The sequence below is a fragment of the Triturus cristatus genome, chromosome 6, assembly GCF_964204655.1.
Source record: "Triturus cristatus chromosome 6, aTriCri1.1, whole genome shotgun sequence".
Lineage (NCBI taxonomy): Eukaryota > Metazoa > Chordata > Amphibia > Caudata > Salamandridae > Triturus > Triturus cristatus.
Genome location: NC_140589.1, coordinates 102,375,833 through 102,399,324, shown reverse-complemented (window position 1 = coordinate 102,399,324; position 23,492 = coordinate 102,375,833). Strand labels below are relative to the sequence as shown.

The following is a 23,492-nucleotide window of genomic DNA, read 5'->3' as shown; positions in this document are numbered from 1 at the left end:
GTGGAACATCAGGTGTGGAAGTGGCGCTGTAAGAAGTATTTCACTTTTGTTTATTATTTTGTTTTTTGAGGGATAGTTCTGCTGGTTGGTGGATGGTGTTCCAGAGACTTGTAGAACCATTGTCACTAGAAGTCACGTGATTTTTAGCAGGGCTTTGATTAGTGAGTTGCCATAGTTTGTCCTAGACACAACAGGAGACTGGACAGATGTTTCGAGGTCCTCTTGAGGGATGTATGATGTAATTCCTTTCTGTAACCCAAGCATTAATGTGGGTTTTTAGGTTCCAATGTTTGTCGAGCATGAAACCTATTGAATTTGTCCTATCCGTTTTGCATGGGATGCCATCGAGTTTTCTGAAAGAGTCAAACCGACTTTGATGGGGCAGGTACACAGTGGTGGCGGAAGTGTCTGTTTTTAGTGGACAGACGTCCAGCATTGAATTTTTCTAGTGTCTAGGAAGATACATTCAAGTAGACCTACATATCATCTGCATAAAAGCGAAAGGAGATATTGACGTTTCTCAGGTAAGAGCTCAGATATTCCATACGAAGGCTGAAAAAAGTGGGAGAGAAAAGGAAACCTCGTCTACCCCCTCCTGGAGGTCAGATGGTACAGAGATGAGATCTGCAGTTTTTATTTGTTGGCACCTCTTCTCTTAATCATTTTGAAACCAGAAAAGAACTCTTCTTTAATACCAATTTTTGTTTCAAGTGTTTTAAGGAAGTACCAGAAGACAGGTGTTCCCTTCATCCAATTTTCAGTTTTGCCATTTCTGCACTGCAGCCCCTGCTGAAGCCTTATTGGAGGTCATCAAAGATGCTGTTATTCTTGTTTAAGTCTGTAATTCGAGTAGCAACTCTGATTTTCAGATAGTTAGCAGGAAACAATATTTAGACACATTGTAAGAATTATTTGGGTCTCCATTTTTTTTTTTTTAGTAAGCTTATGATATGGCCAATTTTTAGATCGTCAAGGATTACACCTTGGGTCAAGTTTTATTAAGTTGATCCAATAGAGCTGTTTCGAGGAGTAATGTTTTTAAGTAGAGCGGCTGGGATGGGATCTTTGAAGTACAAAGAAGTTTCTAGCAGTGACGTTCGAGAATTTGGATTGTGTCATCTCCCTGAACTTAGGCTTGGTCGATTTTGGAGCTCTTGTGAAGAGGGTTTGCTCTTCCATTGTAGGATTTAGTGAAAATGTTATGTTTTTTTCCTTGCCCTAAAAAAATGTAGAGTATTTCTCACAGGTTTCTGTGGGGTTGGTGAATTGGCGGTTTTCTTCACTATTTTTAATAGTATTTTGTGTTGGTTTTCGTTCGGCTGGTCGCTGATCTGACAAATGCGGCTTTAGCTTCAAAGATTTGATTTATGCTCCAGTGGAAATGAGTGTCCTTGGAGACGCTGCAGGACTCCTAGTCACTCACTTTCCTGAACACTATATATTGGTTCTGCACACAGGGAAAAAACAGGAATATGTGTTTTAGATCTGTGGCCTTATCCCTACTGCTCACTAAGATGCGCATAATGATATATGTCAGTAGATCACAAAAGAAAGGTGCAATTGCATAGATGATCACGGAGGAGATCCTTATGTCCAGAAGGATAAACTAACAGATGATCTCCCACAACAGCAAAATCAGACGGTCTTTGAGACACTGGCCACTGGAGTGCACTGGCAGCTGAAGTGGGTGGCGAAGAAGCCTGTGCCGCTGCAGTTAAACAAGCATCGCAACCTACCCACAGAGACACCGGATGTTTGGGGTGTGAAGGAGTATGCCAGAGTGACGAAAGTGGTTCCTGCAAGTTATGGGGCCGTGATCCCTACCATTGCTGTGCCACGATGATGGAGGGGTTTGGCCAGCTTGTGGCGTGCACGGAGCTGCCCTGTGGACTGGGGCCACTGCCAAGTGAGAGGTGCAGCTCTGAGGGCTGTTCAGTGAGGAGTGACGCTTACCTGCTACCAACGGGAAAAGAAGGGAGTGAATAACTTCTCCCTGCAGAACCCCACTTCAGATCCTCAAGAGGAAGCTGCGATGTCGTTAGGAGTGAAGACCTTCCTCTAGTCGGTGGTTCTTAACCTGGGGTCCATGATACCTACTCAAGGGGGTCCGCGGCTGTTCAGAATACAAAATAATTTGAGCATATTAATAAAGTATACATACATAAACAATTCACAATTGGAAATTTTAAAACACTCTCTAATATGTGAAGGAATTTGAAATCAGGGACTAAAAATTAAATTGGTATTCTTATTTTGATCTTTGGGGGGAGTGCAAGTACAGCAAACAGAATGTAGCATAGACATGGTATACAGAGGAGATAAAAATTCATAAATGTAACTGTAAACGTCTAGAACGCAATTGGAGAAAATGCTATTCGGACGCAGAGAAGAAAATGTATAAATCTAGCCTGCAAATCTACAAACAAGCCATTTTCTTTACCAAACAAAAATTGTATGCAACCCAAATTGAACTGGCAAAGAATTCACCTAAAGAGCTCTTCCAAACGGTCTCCAAATTGGCCTCTCAGAGGCCAGCTACCGTCCAGTCTAGTCCAGACCGTTGTGAGGAGATTGCCAATTTCTTCCGAATGAAAGTAACAAACATATTTTCAGCCTTCAGTGATTCCAATGATGGTGGTTTAATCACGGTGAAGGATGACTCTGAACACACAAGGTTAACTCCGTATGCCCTGGATAAATTTAGGCCATTGACTGTGCATGATACGTCGGAGCTCCTAATGGGAGCCAAATCGGCCTCGCCTTTTGATCCTTGCCCAGAAAAGATCACTAAACTGGCCCCTGACCCAATTGCCTTATCTCTCACAGCCATTTTTAAGGTCATGTTTGAATTTGGACAGTTTCCGAAGCAGTGGAAGGTGGCTTCGATACTATCCCTGTTAAAAAAGCCTAGCCTTGATCCGAATGACCCAAACAATTTCCGGCCGATCTCTCGCCTTCCTCTCCCTGCGAAGATGGTTGAGAAGGCGATGAATGATCAACTCAGTGCTTTCTTGAAGGAAGCCCAAGTGTTGGATCCCTCCCAACACGGTTTTAGAGAGGGACACAGCACGGAGTCTGCTCTTATCAAGGCCACAGAAGAGATTAGAGTAGCAGTGGATCAGGGAGGTAGGGCAGCCCTGATCCTATTGGATCTTTCTGCTGCATTTGATACGGTCCATCACAGGATTCTGATGGACCATCTCAGAGACTGTGGGGTACAGGGTAAAGCCTGGGATCTGCTCAAGTCTTTTCTTTCAGACAGAAGCCAGATTGTATCCCTGGGGAAATTTCAGTCAAAACTCTTCTCACTGCCATGTGGTGTACCGCAGGGGTCTTCTTTAAGCCCTACACTCTTTAATGTGTACGTCTCATCTCTGGCTCCTGTTATCAGTGCTCATGGGTTTGGGATTACATCCTATGCGAAGGACACCCGAATTGTGGTTTTGCTATTACCCGGTCATGAACTGGGAATAGACATCTGTTTCCAGTCCTGCATGAAAGCAGTAGGAAGATGGATGGCGGGTAACTGCTAAAAATTGAACTCTGATAAAACCGAAGTGATGCTATTTGGGAATGATCCTAATTTTTGGACTCCCATTTGGTGGCTGGCCTCTCTGGGATCACTCCCTACACCCTCTAAAAAGGTGGAAAATGTGTGTATTTTGCTGAATGAGAAACTGTCCTTGGGAGCCCAGGTCAATGCAGTAGTTTCAAAAACAGTCCATGTTTTGAGAACAGTGAAGAAGGTTGTGCGTCTCCTTCCGTTCGGGTGCCAGAAAACAGTAGTCACAGCTTAGGTTTTATCGAGGCTGGACTACTGTAACAGTCTGTACTTGAACATTCAGCAAAAGTTTTTTGTATAAACTTCAGTTGCTCCAGAATGCCGCGGCCAGGCTTCTTACGGGCACATCTAAATTCTCCCCAATCTCAAGAGATTAAAAAAAATTGCACTGGCTCCCGGTGAGGAACCGGCTGCAGTTTAAGTCCCTCTGTATAGTTTTTAAAGCTTTGCAAGGATAGGGACCTGACCATCTAAGACGCCAATTTCAGTGGTATGAACCAATGAGAACTCTAAGATCATCGGAAGCGAAATTGGTCGTAGTCCCACCCACAAAAAAAGCCATTTCATTTGAGAAATACCACCAATCTTCTAGCCTTTAGGAGGGGGCTGAAGACCTGGCTTTTTGACAAATAACTCCTTCTTCCAAGCTCTGCTGCACGAGAAGTAACTAGCACCAGGACACCTTCAGGTAATCACGCGCTTTAGAAATCTCCTTAACATAACATAACAGACAGTTGATAACATAAATTAAAGTCCTGGTATGCACCAACAAAAGAGAGCATGTCCTGGGAGCAAAAACGGCACAGTGATATGCTAGCTTATAGCAAATTGCTTAATCTTCTAGAAATTAAACTATAGGTTGAAAAGTTCCAAAGTTTGCATTAAAATTTAAATTTTTGCATATATGTGGTTTATGAATTAACTAAAATATTTCATAATTTATTTGATGTATACTTGTTTCTGCATTTTTGTAGAAATTGCTTCGACTGTGACCCCCGCTTTTAGTAGTGATTTTGTGGGGGGTCTACAGAAGTCAAAAGGTTAAAAACCATATATGTTGAACACTGACCTGTATGAGAGATCTTCAGTAATTGAAAAGGCAGTTGCTGAAACAGAACATACGTTAAAGGCCTAACCAGCAGGGTGTTGAAAGAGGTGGTTCTGGAGTATCTCGGCTCATCTGCGCATGCCCTAGAGGCTTGTTGGACTGAAATTGCCAATGGCATGCAGGGGCTCGGATCTATTTGATGAGCTGCAGTTTATTCTCTGGTGAAGGTACAGCACAGCTATGCAGTGCTGGGAAATTTGCCAAGGAATACACACCTCAAACTCCTGGTAGTTCTTGTGATGTCGCTCAAAGGGACGACACTTACCTAATCTGAGCTTTTGAACTTGTACAGGGAGGAAGCGAGGTGATTCTATGCACCTATAGAGTTGCCCAAGGTTGGTAAAGCCTGGAATTCTACAAGCAACAAAACAAAACCAAAAAGCAATAATAATGGAAGCGTAGGGGCCACTGCTGTTTCCAGATTTGAACCCCGTCGCCTTGGCCGGGAAAAGAAGAGTTGCTGAGTATAAAACAAGATTTGGTGGCGAAGGCATATTATTGGGCTATGATCCGTTTGAAGGTTGATCATGGAGGGAAGGGATTCCTTTTGTCACGCATGGAATTGGAGCGGACCTTTTTGCGGACCCTAGAAGGAGAACCAGGATGACTGGAAATGTTTTCCTCGGGATGCCTGCCGGGTACCTGCTGAATACCTGCTCAGCTCATGGTGTTTGCGGCCACGGCCCTGTCTCTAGTTGTCTGTCTCTTGGCCCTTTTTCTCCACTGGTCCTTTTGACCATAGTGGGTATTTATATGATTGGTGCATTGGGGAAGAGTGTATATTGAATTTATAGCACTTTGATCTTTATTTGGCTCTGGGTGCCTGCTGCATTTACCTCACAGGGACCTGTGAGCGGAATTTACTTTCAGAGTTAAATGTGGTTGTTCTTCATGGTCTCTGTGTTTATTGATTCTTTTAATGAATAAACCGAAGCCATAAAAAGATGTGTTTTTAGTTTCTTTTGGGTGCACTGTGGAGACTTTGGGTGATTTCTTTGCCTCATTCAGCTTTTTGAGAACTCAATGTTCCATGGTGTTCATGTTCCACTATTTCTGCTCGGGGGGGGTGCTCTTTCATCCATGATCACCAGCACTGGTGAAGTGTAATGGGTAGAGATATATTCTTATGACTAATAAAGGTTGTTACTAAACCTCTTCTTCTCTGCTGGGCTCAGGCTGATGTCTCTGTCCTCTTGTACCCATGTTTTGGGCCCTATGGGTTGACCTTTCACCAAGGCTCTGCTGCCTTTTGCTTATGTTCGTGCTATTCAAGTACCACATACATACGTAGCTAAAGATGGAACGAAAGGTGGTCCCAATTCACTGGGACGGAAGAGGTTGTCACAGGAACTGTCTCTCTTGAGATTACGAGGTTCAGGGTCAAACCTCTCTAGGGAGTGGAACTTCAAATGAAACCAAAGACCCTTTTAATTTGTACATATAGACATTTCTACCTTCCAAGGTGCCTGAGTGTTAGTGGTGCTTAGCATGTAACAGTACTGTGATGAACACTTGTGACTGCTTCCTCCCCCACCCACCGCTCATGGTTCTTAGCTCACGGTGCCATGGTCACACAAAGCTACAATCCCCTTTTTTCTGTCTCTCATTGTTGAAGGGTCTTGTGTAACTGACGTATGGGTGGTCCAAACAGCGATGGCTTGGTTCTTAGTTCTTCACTTTATTCCTCTTTTAGAATTCTCAAAGACTTCAACGTCTGCAAGTGTCAGGGCTGCACGTGCCGGGGCGAGCCCAAGTCCTCTTCCTGCAGCGAGTGCCTCCACATTTCCAACTGGACTGTGACCTACGCTCCAGATCCACAGAACATTTATTGGTAAGGACTGATGAGCCGAGCCTCGTTTTCCCTGCTGTGAATGACAGTAGGGGATACATGGCTCTAGTGCCCTGTGTACCCATGTGTGTGTTCTGGTATTACATGCAAGTGGGACAGAGTCTCTACTTCTTAGTCCTAGAATAGTAACTTCACATGTTCCCGCTAATTACAGTTCCTTTTACTAAGGGTTAGAGGGGCAGGGCTAGTTTACGGCAAGTTTCCGTGGGTGCCCTGTTAAAACTATATCCGCATACACAACATGTGCACCGAGGAATCCTTCATGCTCTGCAAAGCAGCAATCACTTCCCATCCTTGTCATGCACCACCTAGGGTGCCCCATCCTATGAACCGCCTTGTAGTACCCTCCCCATTGCCCACCACCCTGCTCCCTTCTTCTGCATGAAGAGAAGAACCCATAACTCTCCTCACCACACACCATTGAGCAATTCCTTCTGAGTCAGGTAGAGTCCTCCATCATACAGTCCATTACAACATTTCTTCTTCTCCCAGTATGTAATGGGCGAAGTATCCATAGATGGAAATTTACCAAAATCCTTGGGGTGGCCGAAGTAACATTCTCAACCTTTGACCAAACGCGACATCTTCCACTTTTGGTCTTCCTCAAAAATCACTTATTTGCTGCTCAGGTGCTGGAGGAGAGGCAAGGCGTGGAAACTTCAACAGAAAACAGGGCTATTTGAGCCTTGTTAGTTTGTCTTCCTGACTCTAACTTAATGATCCTCCAGCCAGAGATAACAAAGGCATCTTAAGAGTAACAAAGGGCAAGCCATTGGTAGCAGCAGTATTCAGTGACGGATTTCACTAATGTCCATTATTCAGGTCACTGTGGAATCTTCTCACTGCTGCGCCAGAAGGGTCTCATCCGTGTGCACAATCTCTCCACTGCCTCTGTGGAATCCCTCACCCAGATTCACAACATGAAATCCTCTCTACACATCAGCTCAGACTATCCTTCTCACCCCACACCACTGAGCAGTGTGTCCTTTACTGCACAATGCCACAGGCCTCTCCACTCTGTTCAACACACACTGCCCTGGAATAATGTCCACTCTGCGACTCGCCATGGACTGTCTGTTCTGAGATTCACAGGTGGCTCGTCCTGCGCGTCCTGGTCCTAATAGTCCTCTCCCCCTCACTTACCTTACCCTTATCGTCTGACCAAATAACTGTAGCTTCACCGCATTACCACTCAGAGCTTGGTGAGTTCACTGCAGTTTAATCAGGGAAATGTTATCTCAATGCAGTGCTGTAGTATTTCTTGCATTGTGCCTACTACGTTAAAAGGTCACTGAGAGCTGCCCCGTCTGAGTCTCAGCCCTAGTCGAAGGAGCCATATGGTGAATTCGGCCAGAGCCCAACGGGGGCCACCCTCTAGGTTGTTTTTTCACATTTACTTCTTCTAACCCACCAGAGGCACTGGAGTTACTTCTTGTACTCTTAAGTCACTAGTCTTTCTCTTAAGGTGGCACACATCCACCAGCAACTAGGAAACCTGTGTGTCAATCCTTGCATACTGCGTTACCGCTCACCTCTGGAGCGGTAACAGTGGCAGTGCCTGCCTGCTGATTGAACCTTCTCTCTCCTGTCTTTTCATCGCAGGGAGCATCTCTCCGTCAAGGGGATCGTTTGGTGGATCCGATGCCTGATCATCAATGTCATTCTCTTCCTCCTGCTCTTCTTCCTCACCACCCCAGCAATCATCATCACCACCATGGACAAGTTCAACGTGACCAAGCCTGTCGAGTACCTGAATGTGAGTGTGTGCCACCAGAAGTGGGATGGAGCAGACACAGACATGAAGTCTTTGCAAGGTCTTGATCAGCGCGGTTACCTTTGTGCATGCATGGCACCGCCACCCGTCAGCCTGCCATGTTCATTGCCGCGTCAAAACCCTTGGGCACCAAATAAGAGTGCTGTGGTCTGATCGTAGAATGTGTTGGAGAGACTTTGCTTTTTATCTCGTTTACTTTTTCCTTCTTAGCGGAATGTGTTGCAGAGCTTGCTTCTTTTGTCAATAAGTGTAAAACCTTCTCCCAGGGTCTGCTATTCAGTTCTTCGTGTTGGAGTGTCTGTGTCTGTTTCAGTAGGGTGGATTGAGTATCACTTTCCATTCTAGGGGTGTGAGTGTTGCTCATTTCTTGGTTTCTTTGGCCTGGATTATGTTGGAGTGTCTGTGTTTGTTTCAGTGGGTGGTGGGAGTGTCACTTTCCATTCTAGGGGTGTGAGTGTTGCTCATTTCTTGGTTTCTTTGGCCTGGATTATGTTGGAGTGTCTGTGTTTGTTTCAGTGGGTGGTGGGAGTGTCACTTTCCATTCTAGGGGTGTGAGTGTTGCTCATTTCTTAGTTTCTTTGGCCTGGATTATGTTGGAGTGTCTGTGTCTGTTTCAGTAGGGTGGATTGAGTATCACTTTCCATTCTAGGAGTGTGAGTGTTGCTCAATTCTTAGTTTCTTTGGCCTGGATTATGTTGGAGTGTCTGTGTTTGTTTCAGTGGGTGGTGGGAGTGTCACTTTCCATTCTAGGGGTGTGAGTGTTGCTCAATTCTTAGTTTCTTTGGCATGGAGTGTGTTGGACAATGTGTCTCTTGCTGCAGGTTGTGTTGAGTGTCAGTTTATTTTGTATGGTATTTGTGCATTTCTCAGTTTCTTTTAATGTCAGTTGATTCTGTTGGAGAGTCTGTCTCTCATGCAGGAGGGTTCAGTGAGTGTCTGTTTCTCATACGTTGTGTGCTGTTCAGTTCTCTCGTTCTTATGGAGTGGAGTGCACTTAAGTCTCCAAATGAATGTCTATTCCAACATTCAACCTTGCAGGCCTCAAAGCTCTAACGTCCATATGGTAAAAAAAATGGCTTATTTTTCTTTTCCTAACAGAATCCAATTGTAACCCAATTCTTCCCCACATTGCTCCTGTGGGCCTTCTCCGCTCTCCTCCCAACCATCGTGTACTACTCTGCGTTCTTCGAAGCACATTGGACCAGGTATGGGTTTGCTCCACTGCAGCTGCCATCTTTTTACAGTAAAAACTGCGGGTTGAGCAACAGCAACCAGCCTAGCGGTTTAAGCACTGTAGTTTACTATTTAAAGAGCTGCAAAGGAAAGTCCATTTCGCTACATTAAACTAGAGAGAGCCGGACAGGGTGGGACATGTGTACGGTAGAGAGCAAAACCAGCCCTTCATTGTGTTGTTGAGTGTTTTCTGCCTTTGGTGGAAACGCCTGAGACTTGGCACACCATGCAGTGGGACAGTTCTCTCAGACCTCCTCAAGCAATGCCCCATGCAGCTAAGGGATTATTGAGCCAACCTCTTTGACCGCCATATCCGCCTATAAGAATCCAATGCTAGAGATGGTGGAAGGTTGATGCAGATGGGGCTTAATTAGAGAAGCCCAGATGGCCCATCATGTCTGGCTCTTATGTTTTATTGGACGTGGTTGCCATTGTCCCTTAGGAAATCCAGCAGAGCACAGATACAAGAGCACAGATCGTGTATGAATTAATGTATGAGGGCACAAGTCTCTAGTGTTTAATGTACAAGTTCTCCAGTCGTGCATGAATTTGCTGTTTCTGGTTCTTCAAGGAAGTTTAGTCTATGAGGAGAGAGTTAAATATCCGAGCAGGACCCTTGGTCTTTATATGAGGAAAGGATCTTTCATTGACCTTGCCATGTGGGGATAGGGCCTTGCAGGACGTTTATGTGAAAGGCCACAGATCACATAGGATGTCTGGTGTTTGAGATATTGGATGTTGCCAAAGTTTGCTCTTTCAGAGCACATATCCTGCATGGAGCTTGGTGCCCTTGGTCGTGGATCTCAGTGGGAGTTTGATGCCATGCTATTATTGGAAGTTTGATGTAGTGTGGTCACATCTCATAGGGAGTACAAAGTATGAGGTCACCGAGCTTCTCAGAGCTTGCCTGTTGTTTGGTGTGCGAGGATGGGCTATTGCAGACATTGTTGTGTATGAAGTCGCGTATTGTGCAGGTAGTTTGATTTATGAGGTCTCATAGCTCCCAGGGAGTTTGGTGACGTGGCATGGGAGCTTGTTTGAAGTTTGTTTCATGCGGTCATAGATCTCCCCTGGAGCTTGGTGTGTACAGATGGGTTATTTTAGGTGTTTTCATTACTGAGTCATTGCTTTGTAGGGTGTTTGGTGTATGAAGATTAAGATCTTGTGTGGAGTTTAGTTTATGAGGTCACACATTTTACCTGAAGTTTGGTGTACAAGGATGAACTGTTGTGGGCAGTGTGATGTGTAAGGTCACACAGTGTGCAGGGAGTTTGGTGTAGGTGGGCCTCGATGTTGCTCTCGAGTTTGGCGTATGACATCTTGGATCACAGAGTTTGGCGTAGGAGAATGGCACATTAGAGCAGTTTCATGTATGAGGTTACATATTTTGAAGGAAGTTTGGTGTATGAGGTCTGGGATGTTGCTTAGAGTTTGGTGTTTTGATATATTGGATCACAGAGTTTTGTGTATGAGGACAGGCTGTTGCAGACAGTTTGGTGTATTAGGTCGTGTCTAGTAGGTAGTTTGATGTGAGTTCTTATAACTTGCAGCGCATTTGGTGTAGGAGGTCTGCGATCTTGTTTACAATCTGGTTCATGAGGCCACAGAGCTAGCCTGCAGCCTGTTGAATGAGGAAGGACTATTACAATCAGTTTGATGTATGAGGTCACTCATCTTTTTAAGAGTTTGGTGTATGATGTCTGAGATCAGCCTTCAACTTTGGTTTAGAAGGCCATAGATCTTGCAGGGAGTTTGCCATATGACCCATGGCTCTCTCGCAGGGTGTGGTGCGGGGAGTTTGATATGATCCATGGCTCTCTCGCAGGGTTTGGGGCAGGGAGTTTCCAGTAGTATACCCGGCTCTCTCGCAGGGTTCGAGGCAGGGAGTTTGCTGTATGATACCTGGCCCTCTCGCAGGGTCGGGTGAGAGTTTGTAGTATGATCCACGGCTCTCTCGCAGGGTTTGGGGCAGGGAGTTTGCCGAATGATACCTGGCCCTCTCACAGGGTTTTCGGCAGGGAGTTTCCAGTAGGATACTCGGCTCTCTCGCAGGGTTTGAGGCAGGGAGTTTGCTGTATGATATCTGGCTCTCTCGCAGAGTTTGGGGCAGGGAGTTTGTGGTATGACACCTGGCCCTCTCGCAGGGTTCGGGGTGATAGTTTGTGGTATGATCCACGGCTCTCTCGCAGAGTTTGGGGCAGGGAGTTTGTGGTATGACACCTGGCCCTCTCGCAGGGTTTGGGGAATGAGGGTGGACTTCTCTATGTAGTTTGATGGCATCAGGGTTCATTGTTCACTTTGTCCCAACAGGTCTGGTGAGAACCGAACAACAATGCACAAGTGCTACACTTTCCTGATCTTCATGGTGCTCCTGCTGCCGTCCTTGGGCCTGAGCAGGTATGTACAGCATGCTCTCGAGATACTGTCACGCATTAAGTGAAAAGAGTGAAAATCATACCATTAATTACACTATCAGATCTGCCTATTAGGGCAGTATCCGAGACATTTGATTTTAAGTGACACGTACTTATTCTAACCAGTAGACATACACTAACTCCTCTTCTAAACCTTAAATCAGGTTTTGTTGAACGTTATGTACTGTCCAAGTATTTGGCATCCTCTTGCTCGTGTGATACGTGCAAGCGCCTCGCGTCAGCAGACCCTTGCGAAGAATCTCTGCGTACCCAGCGGGCTCCTCATAAGCCTCTGCACATTTGAAAGCTTCATTAAATGTTGATGTGTGAACAATATGATAATACTTCGTATTCCATGGTATACTTGTGTTTCTACCAGCGGCGGTTTCTCCGCAATGGCGGAGGAGCGTCGCCCCACTGCCTGGCTCAGCCAGCAAATGTTAAATAAAACTATGTTCTTGCATAGTTTTATTTTGTATTTGCCCGCTCTGAGCCAGCACTGTAGGGAGGGCTGGGGCCGAGGCATAAGAGGGTGGAGGAGGAGTACTATGTGCACACCACTCCCTAGGTGCTCATGTGTGTTTGGCCGGCCGTCTCATGGCGTGCAAAATAACAATGGATTGGGTTGCAGCCCAAGTAATTACCAGCAGCTGAGATTCATTCAAACATTCCACCCATCATTTTGTGTATACTTTAGTGTGTCATCCTAAGTTGGAAAGGGATGCCAGATGTGAGTGCCGCGTAAGCTGTGTCACTGGAACCAAGCTGTGCCCAGCTGATGAGCCCATAACTAGGGCGAAACCGGTCCTGGATTGCTTGTGTTCTGGGTCAGGGAGGACCACGCTTGTCAGTTCAGGCTGGACTGTTCTGATTGGAACATGGTCAAGACTGATTTGCATATAGCTGGGTCCAAACTGAGGAGACATGGTGTGCAAAATAACAATGGATTGCGATGCGGACGAGTAATTACCAGTGGCTGAGATTAATTCAAGCATTCCATCCATCACTTTTTTGTATACTTATTGTGACACCAGCTTATTTACAGTCAGGCAGACCTTACGCTTGTTAGCAACGGAGACTACTTCTTCTCTGCCATAATCCGTTGGGCCATCTAAGTTTGGCCATTCGACTGCCTGCCTGATGTAGAGGGGCAGTCGAATGGCCAATTTTTCTCTCCCTTACCTCTGTGAATAACGTGTAAAGGGTAAATATGTTTAAAGGACCCCCATGCTATGAGAGAAAACTCCCATGGTGTGGGGGTCATTAGTTTTTGTTCATTCCAGCTTTTGAAAAAAGAAAAAGAGAGAAAAGTTTGACGATGGTACAGTCAGTCAAACTTTTAACTCATTGACAGGATCTGCCGTGATGGCGGTTCCTGCCAATGACTGGAGATATCAGCTGGGCTAGTGGACATCTTTAACTTTGGAGTACGGGTACTCCATCAGGGCAGAGTAAATAGCAGACACCGATGTCTGTCAGGCCCTTTATTTCCAAATTAATGCATCTTTAAGGGAGGAGGTGTTCCCTTTTATTCTTTCCTCCCTTCATGCTTGCTAGTCTGCCTTGCCTCCACTGCTCCGTCAGAGTTCCTTCTCCATCAGCATTCCTTCTGTTGCATGATTCAGCTAGTTGCAAAGGCAGTTTCACCATATATGGTGGCCTTTTCAATTAAGGCATGTTGTGATCTGTTGTAGAGAGCTTTAGCAAGAGAATCTTCAGAAAGTCCAGACTTTTTTATCTTGCACAAGGGTCATTGCATGAAGCCTTTATCTGGGACTCTTGGTAAAATGCTTGGATTTCCCTCAGTGAAAGTGTTTCTGAATGAGCAAATGTTTTTCGAGTGCCTCTGGCCACTGAGTGACTCCAAGTGCCAAATGTGTTCCCCCACCAGCATGAAAGGAGTTAAACATCATGAAGGCTTTTAGCATCATAGCAACAGGATCCAATAACTTAGGGAGCGCCTAAGAATAGCAGATTGTGCAGTTTCTGACCTTCATTATTGCCCTAACGAGCACCCATGGTCTTTCATGCTGTCTCTACCATCTCTTTCCCCATTCTTTTTGTCTTCTCCTGGACTCACTCTAGAGGCTTACAAAGCTGATGTACGAGGTGGACTACTTGTTCTGCGCTCATCTTGAAGAACTAGCAGTGCGCTAGATTTGCGTATCCAGCCGAGCTGGGATCTGTATGACGGACAGTACTTAATGTGTGTAAAAAATATAGGGGCCTCGAAGTTCTTCTGAGGAGTATGCCACAGGTGCTGCCGAATGCCAGAATTACATAAAGTGAGGCTCATATTACAAACCTACTACCTATATAACTTTAACCTTGGGTTCCGGACTGGTGTGCTGCTTCTCGCAAAGCGCTTCAATGCCTAGTCGGAGGTAGTAAACGCTATATAAATACAATTACAATAACACCAGGTCTGCTTTTCTACTTCACGCTCCTTTATTTCACAATATCAAAACCTTCTGTCCTTATCCTACTCTTGCAGATTCTTTTTTAATCCCTGCATTCTCCCTTTGTTACTATTTCCTGGTCTTTATCTTCTTCCTTTTTTCTCTCACTTCAGCAGGTCTCTTTTGCTCCTGGCCAAAGATTGATAGCGAAAAATAAGTTCTGATCCCCAAAACTGAGTGCTGCAGCCCAGTACCTGCAAACACCTGCACAAATTAAGCATTGCAAAGGACAATGTAGTCTGTGACCTGAGTGCCAAATGTCGTGTTTGTCCAATTTGGCCTAAAGTGCCTGCAGATGCTGTGGTTGTTATCATGCCTACTGTGGCGGCTTCTCTGCTAAGGCAGAGGAGCGTTGCCCCACTGCTCTTAGAGCAGTGCAAAAAAATAAAAAATAAAATGATAATAACAAGACGTTATTATCATTTTATTTTTCTGTGCCACTCAAATCCATGTTAAGCTCCCTAAGTTCTTTGGCCAGGCAAACAGTCATGCACACTTACCATGTTCTCCACCTGGCTGTGTTGCACAGCCCGGTGGAGAAAATGCCCAGGCTCCCAGCCTCTGCCTAAGCAGCCAAACAGGCCGCTCAGACCAATCACTAAGCTGCTCATACAGCATCGTGATTGGCTGAGAGAGTTCGGGAGCCTGGGTGCTTCCGGTGCTGCCAGCAGAGTGAGGACAGTGGAGAGGCGTGCAGCGACGGCGGATGTCAGTTTATTATTATTTTTTTTTATTTTCATCCCCTCCACCACCCCATTTTCGAGTCAGCCGCTACTGCATGTATAGGGGTCCAACAAAAAGTTTTGGTAGAACCGTTGCTTGATATACACTAGAAGGGCTGAGTGATTTCCAAATACTGCCTAATGTACGTTATCTGTGTTACCGCAGAGATCTGTGATCATATTATAGGTAAATGCGGTTGAAGTCCGAGTTCCTTTATTAAGGAAATAAATGCGCAATATGTACAATGAAAATAAAGAAAGCAATATGCACCCTATAAGCTAATTTATTATATGCAGCTTAATGTAAGACGGATTTAAAGCCAGCTTTGAAGATTAAAATGCGTGGTTAGATGCAGATAATCCATGTTATCCTGGACTGAGGTCCAACAATGCAATACTGTTGGACCTGCCTTTCTGCAGGGTCACCCCCAAACTTGTTGCCTTCCTCCTCCCTTTTTTCTGACTGCTTTTTTGTTGGCTTTAGGACTCTGGACACTTTACTCCTGCTAACCAGCGCTAAAGTGCATATGCTCTCACCCTAAAAAATGTACTTCTAAGTCCCTAGTAAAGGTCACTATATGTGCCCAGGGCTCTGGCAGCAGCATTATGACATCAAGATATCTCTCCTGGCGTTCGTGTTGGATGTTCCATCCCCGCATTCTCTGAGCATTTGTTGACTATTACACCTATATCGATTTGATAATTTCAATTTGATGTTTTGATTGAGTGAACTCAACCAGTTATTGTTTTTGCAGTTTTATTTATTAACCACTAAAAAATAAAAAAATATATTTTAAATTTAAAAAGTGCTCCGACAGCTGCTTAAAGTATGCAACAGGTATTTGTCTCATGTCGATTGTACATATGTCATATTATTCTCTTTGGCCGACTTTAACTGAATCTGGATGCCGAGTCCTGGAGATGGTCTCGCTGATTGGCACCGCTTGAGACTGAATGATCAGCAAATATCCAGGGGCGGTCCTCCTTTGCAGCGGAGGAGTGTCGCCCCTCTTAAATTACCCCCAAAGATGAAAAATAAAATGGTAACATTGCATCCATTTTGTTTTCCATCCTCCCGTCCTGAACAGAGTGTCAAGATGGGGGGTGGGGCCGCTGCTTTATGACAGCAGCAGGGAGGAAGGTTGGCTGTTCGGGCACTTTTCAAAGTGCGCATGTCTCTTTGGCTGGCCAGCTTGCGACGGCCAGCCAGACAGGCGCAATTTGAAACCTCTAACCCAGCTGGGTTAGAGTAATTGCAGGTCTCCAGTGCTCCCCCTCCAATCAGGGCACTGCTCTCACAGTCTGAGAGCAGCGCCAGGATTGGTGCCCACACAGCAGCAGGCAGTTCATCGGAAGCGGTCCGGAGCACCATCTTGCATGCATTATATCGCATGACACTTATATCACTTCCACCACTTCGTCTTCCTGCTACATTGCAAGTTAGGTACACAGGAGTATAATAGGTGAATAAAATAGTTAATAGGGTTGGGCAGACGCTGTATATGTGAAAATGGTAATAATATACTTATCATGATGATGGTGTGGTTGGCAAGGTAATGGATGTAATTTAATTTTAGGTCAATATAACTGACCTAGAGATATTTCCATTCAAACCTTCCTTTTACTTTTGAGAAATGATATCTCTACGAGACTGTAAATACAATTGTGCAGTGAAGTCACTTTTTAATACATGTAGGTAATGTCACAACCAGAGGGCGGTGAGTTGTTACAGTAGAGTAGTGATGTAATTTTGCTGTTGAATGTGAGTGGTGATATCACCACCAGTGTCTTAAGTTATTAAAGTAAGGAGGGCTGTCATTTTCTCATGATTGCTGGAAAGTGATGCCACAGCTAGTCTGTAATAAGTTAGAACAGTATAGTGGTCATGTCATCTTACTACTAAAGGTGGGTAGTGATGTCACCATTACACTGTCGTAAGTTAAAGAAGAGGCGTGATGTCATTTTACTAACTCTGCTGAGGTGTGATGGCAAAGCTGTACTGTCAAAAGTAGGCGGTAATAAGGAAATGACACATTTCCATAGATATTGCAGGCTTCCTTAAATTATGAAGTGATACTATAGCAGGAAGGCATGATTTCCCAGTTGGTAACAATGTTCATGTTTTTATCCTTTTTCTGTGTCGCCTTCTTCAGCTTGGACCTCTTCTTTCGCTGGCTGTTCGATAGAAAGTTCTTGGACGAAGCAGCGATCCGCTTTGAGTGAGTGAATTTGTTGTTGGCATCAGTCCCACCCAGAGCATGGCCTCCAAAACACCTCAGGAGCAAGTCCTTGTTGAATACAAATTCCTGCACCGAGGAAGGCTGTAAAGATTGATGGGACCGGCTGCACCTGGGCTTTGTTGTGTTCCTGGCTCCTATTTTCCCCTTGCCGTTGCAACACCTTTTCTGCTTCCTCTGCAAATATTTACATGCACGGTTATTTTGTGTTTCTTGTATCTAATTATCCTTTGAATGTTTCACACCACCGCCACCTCAGTTTCTCACAGATGCCTTGCTTTCCTCAGTATCCAGCCATCTCTCATCTTTGTCCATCTTTTTTAGATTTTCGAAGTTGTCTCTCACTCTCAGAATACTTTTGTTTTTAAATATTCACAGCTGTCTTTGCTTCTGGATCCCTCTTTCTATTATAGTGTCTCCCGTTGGTATCCTCTGTCTCGTCAATTATTCGGGTGTGCCCCTCCAGCGAACCCTTATTCACTGCCCATCTTAAAACAATCTCTCTTTACTCAGTTCTTCAGTTGTTTATTTTCTGAGGGATGCCATTTCTAATTATTTCTGGAGTGTGATGCCTCAGCTGGACTGTAGTGAGTTAAAATAGTTTAGTGGATGTGTGGGCTAGTGTTTGTAATTGGCTGTGATACTGAACATGTTTTTCTGTGAGCCTGTTGAAGATCTAGATGTCTGCATTCAGCTGCCATCTGATATTAAGTCCATAATTGGTTAAAAACCAAAATGATCTTGGTGGGCAGTGACACATTAGCATGTCTATATTCAGATCACTTGTATGATGTTGACCTTAAACTCACTTTGACTCTCAAGGTGGCACCTCCTTGTTTAGATTGTTTGTTCCTTTTGTTCCCCCAATCAACATCACTCTATTAATTGAGCAGCTCTTGGTGACTTGCACCTACAGTGCATGAGGGAATCCTCATATGCAACGAGTGCATTCGAATAACACGAGATGTTGGTGATAGTACAACAGGGCACCATGATAATACAGAAATTACACTCTGCAGCTACTCCTGGTAGGTTAGGCTGGAGATGAGGCAGATGTCACGAGCATGCCTGTGGCAGGGTGTCCGGAGCAAAGCCCCTAACAAAGTAGATTGTAGCGAGCATTGGATTCTGGTACTAATTAGCAGCAAAACCAGTAATAGCCTACGTAAAGCCGCTGCAACATACCTCCACGTAAAATGTGTAGGTTGGTGACACAACATCACCTCCTTGATGAGGCTGTAAGAAAGGGTCCACAGGTGGAGCAGGACGCGTCTGTATATGTTAATTGACACGTGTAGGAGGTGGTGTGTGTATTTAGATGTTGATTGACCAGTATCCTGGCAGTCACTTCAGAGATCTGTACTAAAACTACTTCTCAGGACTGCTTGAACCTCTGGCCCATCTCCCTGTACCTGCTGCTCAGCTCAGGCATGTGGTTAACAGACTGAGACTGAAAAGCAAAATGTTACTCTCAAGTAAAGCTATTTTTGCAGTTTATGAGCTGTTATGGATTCATGCATGATCCTTCCAACTTGAATGGGGTGAGAAGTTATGAAGATTGAACCAATGGTGAGCTATGACTTGACAAACCGTTGTGGAAAGGGAGTTATGATGAGGTCAGAGGGATGTCACATTGATTACAGACATGCCCCCCTTGCATGCCCGCCAATGCTATTTTTCTGTTTTGTTTAAAATGTAGAGCTGTGTCGGTCTTGGGGGTGGGAGGTGGTCGAGGTCTGTTTATAATATTAAATACCAGACTGTTACAGAGGTTAGGAAGTGGGTGGTGCGAGGTTGGTCATTTCTTGTGACAATAGACTGGTACACATTCCTTCCAGTAAAGGACATTTTCAAAAAAGTAGTCAGCAGCATTTTGCATGTTGGGATTTGTAGTTTTGCTTTTTCAGTTATAAGGATGGATCAGAGCATGCAGTCTGCTGGCTAACAAGCATGGACTGGGTACAATGCTGTTTATGACACAAGAGCAGTTATCACATGGGTAGAGAGAATGTAGGACAGGCCATGAAGTGTTAGGATTCTGACCTACTGGATGAGTTGGAGTACCCTGTCCTGCAACCTGCTCCTTCATTTAATTTTTTTCCCTTCTCCCTCCTGACATCCTAAACCCACCTCCCTCTAGGTGTGTGTTTCTTCCGGATAACGGTGCATTTTTTGTGAACTATGTCATCGCGTCCGCTTTCATTGGTAACGCCATGGACCTGCTGCGTATTCCCGGCTTGCTGATGTACATGATCCGCCTGACCCTCGCCCGATCGGCTGCTGAGAGGAAGAACGTCAAGCGGGTATGTAGGGCGTCCATGCGTGTTAACACACTGGGAGACCTGTGGATGGAAGTTCAGGGTAGGAGGGTACACATCCACAGACATACAGATACCACAGAGTCACAAATCATGAGTGGGATAAGAACATGCGTACACATCAAATATACTAGTCAGTAAATTTGAATTCCAACAGCTAGAGTTCTGCAGCTCTTTCCTTTTGTGGGACCCACCAACATCTCTCTGTGCTAAATGAAGAACTCTGAAGATCAATGTAGTTTTTGTGTGATGGACTCGTGTAATGCGAATGAGTAGTAATGACTACAAATTCTTTCAGGGTTGCTATGGAATAGAAAAGTCATCATAAAATGCCTTCTGTTTCCCTTTGTCGAGCTGTATTTCAGGGTGGTGTGTTATGAGAGAGTATTTTTTTCAGGATACTCTATCTCAAAGAGAGATCTTCTTTTGGTGGATGTATTTATAGTCTCTTTTTCAAAGAGAATATGTCCTGTGGGAGTATGCGGATGATTTACTTCTATCTCAAGAGCATGTTTCTTCTGTGGCACTGATGTCTTTCATGTTGTTACCATTTGTGGAGTTTTTTCTACCATCGGTGTATAATCGGAGAACCTTTTTTGCAAATGATTGAGAAATTTTCATCAAGCGGTTGTGTATAGAATTGTTTGACTAGCTTAGTAATGATTTCAGTTGGCTATTGTTAGAGTAAAAATAGTTTGACCCTGCCAGTGTTCTTTGTAATATGTGGGTGGGTGGGTGTATTTGCTAAAGTACTTTTTTCATTGTGATAGGTGGTGATGTGGGTCCTTTGGCCTGTTTGAGAATGGTGACTTGTAAGTGTTATTGGAAAGGTGCTGGATAGTTGATATTGCTGGGAGGAAGTTGGGAGTGCTCTTGGGTGCCACCATCACCAGCTACATGGTATATCAGGGTTGTTTTGAATTTGACTTAGATCTTCTGTCAAAATGTGTTGTTGGATGCTAGTATGTTGTGTGTCAATGTTACATGTGCTTTTGTGAGTGCTGGGATATCTACAAAGTGGTTATCAGTACTGTGTTGATGTATGTAATGTGGTGTTTCTAATGTATTCTGTTGGAGTTGTGTGTGTTTGTGGCTTCCTGTGCTGAAGCATTCATTTCTGTTAAGTGGCAGGCTTTTGGGCATTTCACCTGCTTGGATGAATCTACATAGCGTCAACCTAGCAAGAGGGGCAATGAGGGCCTGTGTGTTGGAAGCAGCATCTACATAGCACCAACCTAGCACTGTGTGTGTTGGCACCAAAAGAGCCTAATCACACGCAAGCATAGTACGTGATATCTAGGCAGCACTCTTTTCTAAAGTGCTGGCAGCTGGCGCTAGGTGGCATGGCATCTGAGCAAGATCATTGTAACATCAACAATTGTTACATTGTAAGATCAAGTAGCCTATTATTTGGGTATTGACTCTCCCAGGGATAGCGTGGGCTGGCAATAAAGGCTTAATCTAGGAGGTGTGCAAGTGTGCCGAATTAAAACAGTAGAGCACTCAGATAAACATACAATAAGTGTGCATGCCAAAGCACAACTAGTTTAAAAGGCATAGCTCCTGGTTTACACAATATTGAGGAAGTGCCTTACAATTATACATTTTTTAACAACCCCCACAATTGTTAGCACCCTATCCCTAGATATCTTTATAGGTGGTTAAAGTTTCTCTGCCATTTTACTTGTTTCGCCTGTTCTATTTATGAAAAGCAAATTATATATGTGATTGGAAAGATGCTCTGTAGTAGTTATTGTTGTGTGGAAGTCAGCAAGAGCTGTTGAGTACCCTGACAGGCACCTTCATGGCATAGCTGTGCTGTGCTGTGTCGGATTTGTGTCACGGGTTCTGATCAGTATGTTCTATGGGATACTAGTGTGTGACGTGCCATGGTGGCATGTGCAATTGCGATCATGGTCATAGCTAACCGGAAGACAGATCTGTACGATGCTGAAATATTTAAGGTGGTTGGTCTAGTGTGTTCTGTTGGGCGTTTGTGTGTGTGTTGACCCTGTCTGTAGCATTGGTTGCTGCATGGTTGCTTAATGCCACCCATGACGAAGGAGTCGTGAAGCCCATGCCATACAGGTGATAGTTTTATAAAAGTACAATCGTAGGTGCTTTCGCAGTAGGCTTGCTAATCCAGAAGGCAACATGCGCAGAAGGTTTTTGAAGGTGGGAATTCCACCAAATGAGTAAAATAACCCCGGATAAGTGAAATAGCAATGGTAGTGGCAGTTTAAGTTGATGGTCTGAGCAGGAGCTGAGCGCATTTTAAGATGCAGGGATTGAGCCTCGGTCTGTACATCGTTGCTGCATGTGTGAGAGACCAGCTGGAAGAGCAAAGGAATAGGATGTGTTCTCCCATACACCTTTATTTAAAGCCGATGTGTTCTACGGATTTACGTTTCAGGCAGATGTGCTCCAATGGGGAGCTATATTTCAGGAGTATATTTCTTCTGTGGAGCTATACCACAGGACTATATGTTCTGTGAGGGGGTATATCTCATGAGGAAGTTTATTTCTGTGGATGCGTTTCTCTAGAGAGCTATATTTCAGTAAGCTGTGCTTCTCTGTGAAGCTATAGATCAGGAGGATGTGCTTTTGTGTGGAGCTATATTTCACAAGTATATTCTTTCTGTAGAGCTATATCTCAGGACTGAGTGATTCTCTGAGGGGCTATATCTCAAGAGGATGTTTTTCTAAATATGTCTGTATGATTATTTCTTCATGAAGCTATATTTCAGTAGACTGTTTTTCTGTGAAGCTGTTTGTCAAGGTGGTGTTCTTTAATGAAGGCTATAACTCGAGAAGTTTTTTTCCTCTGTAGCTGTATCTTAGGAGGATGTGTTCTTGGGTGGAGCTGTAGTGAAGGAGGATTTTTGTTCTTTGGAGCTTATCTTAGAATTATGTATTATTCTGTGTAACAACACTTCAGGTGGATGTGTTCTTGTCTGAAGCTACATCTCAAGTGGGTGTGTTTCTGGTGCTCCTAGATCTCATGGTAGAGTATATATCATGGCACTATATCAGGTGGATGTGTTGTTCTTCAGTTGGGCTATATTTCAGATAGGCCATTTCCCATGAGGATGTGTTTGTTGTAGTATTGGATCTCAGGTTCAGGTGTTCTGCAGTTTGTGTTCCAGGATGATGTACTTTTGTGTAGCATTATAACTTGTTTGTTCGAGGCATATGAGCTGCAGATTGTACACTTAGCATAGATCGCCATCTGGTGTTGGGCCCGGATGTTTGCAGTTTGTTTTTGTTCTTTGGACAGTCTTTGGAAGTCATGGGTTCGGTGACTCCTCCTTCGGTCCGTACTGCGCATGGGCTTCGGCTCCATCCTCAGATTGTTTTTTTCCGCCATCGGGCTCGGATGTGATACTTCGTGCTCCGGCTTCGAACTTCTACGGTTCCAGCCTCGACGGAAAATCCTCGTTCTTCGAGTTTCTTCATCTAACTTCATCTCTCGAAGCGGCACTTTTCTCCATCCCGTACATTGGCACCGGCCTTCGGGCCCTCCTCGACTCCGGTCCCGGCCGATGGAAAGGACTTCGTTCAAAAAGTGCCCAAAATGTGGGTCTAAATTTCCCCACACCGACCTCCATCAGGTGTGTAACCTTTGCCTCTATCCAGAACACGAGGCTAGAGACTGCCCCGCCTGTAAGTCTTTTCGATCAAAAAAGACCATCTGGGATCGAAGAGCTCGACGCACCATGGCGCACTCATCGACCGCAGCTCCACCGGACATCTTCGGAGAAGACGCCGGAGCTTCGGGGCAACTACAGGCCGAGCAGGAGGACGACGTCGTCAGCG

At 44.7% G+C, this 23,492-nt stretch overlaps 1 protein-coding gene across 6 annotated transcripts in view; it reads left to right on the top strand.

Moving 5' to 3' along the window:
- TMEM63B (transmembrane protein 63B) overlaps nucleotides 1-23,492 on the top strand; it is a 417,772-nt gene that overhangs the window by 356,642 nt on the left and 37,638 nt on the right. For all 6 annotated transcript variants that reach the window (XM_085610287.1, XM_085610286.1, XM_085610283.1 and 3 more), the window contains 6 exons: nucleotides 6,364-6,501; nucleotides 8,122-8,275; nucleotides 9,392-9,498; nucleotides 11,837-11,923; nucleotides 17,275-17,340; nucleotides 19,499-19,661. In XM_085610287.1, the coding sequence (XP_085466413.1) occupies nucleotides 6,364-6,501; nucleotides 8,122-8,275; nucleotides 9,392-9,498; nucleotides 11,837-11,923; nucleotides 17,275-17,340; nucleotides 19,499-19,661 (715 nt within the window). The remainder of the gene's footprint in view (nucleotides 1-6,363; nucleotides 6,502-8,121; nucleotides 8,276-9,391; nucleotides 9,499-11,836; nucleotides 11,924-17,274; nucleotides 17,341-19,498; nucleotides 19,662-23,492) is intronic.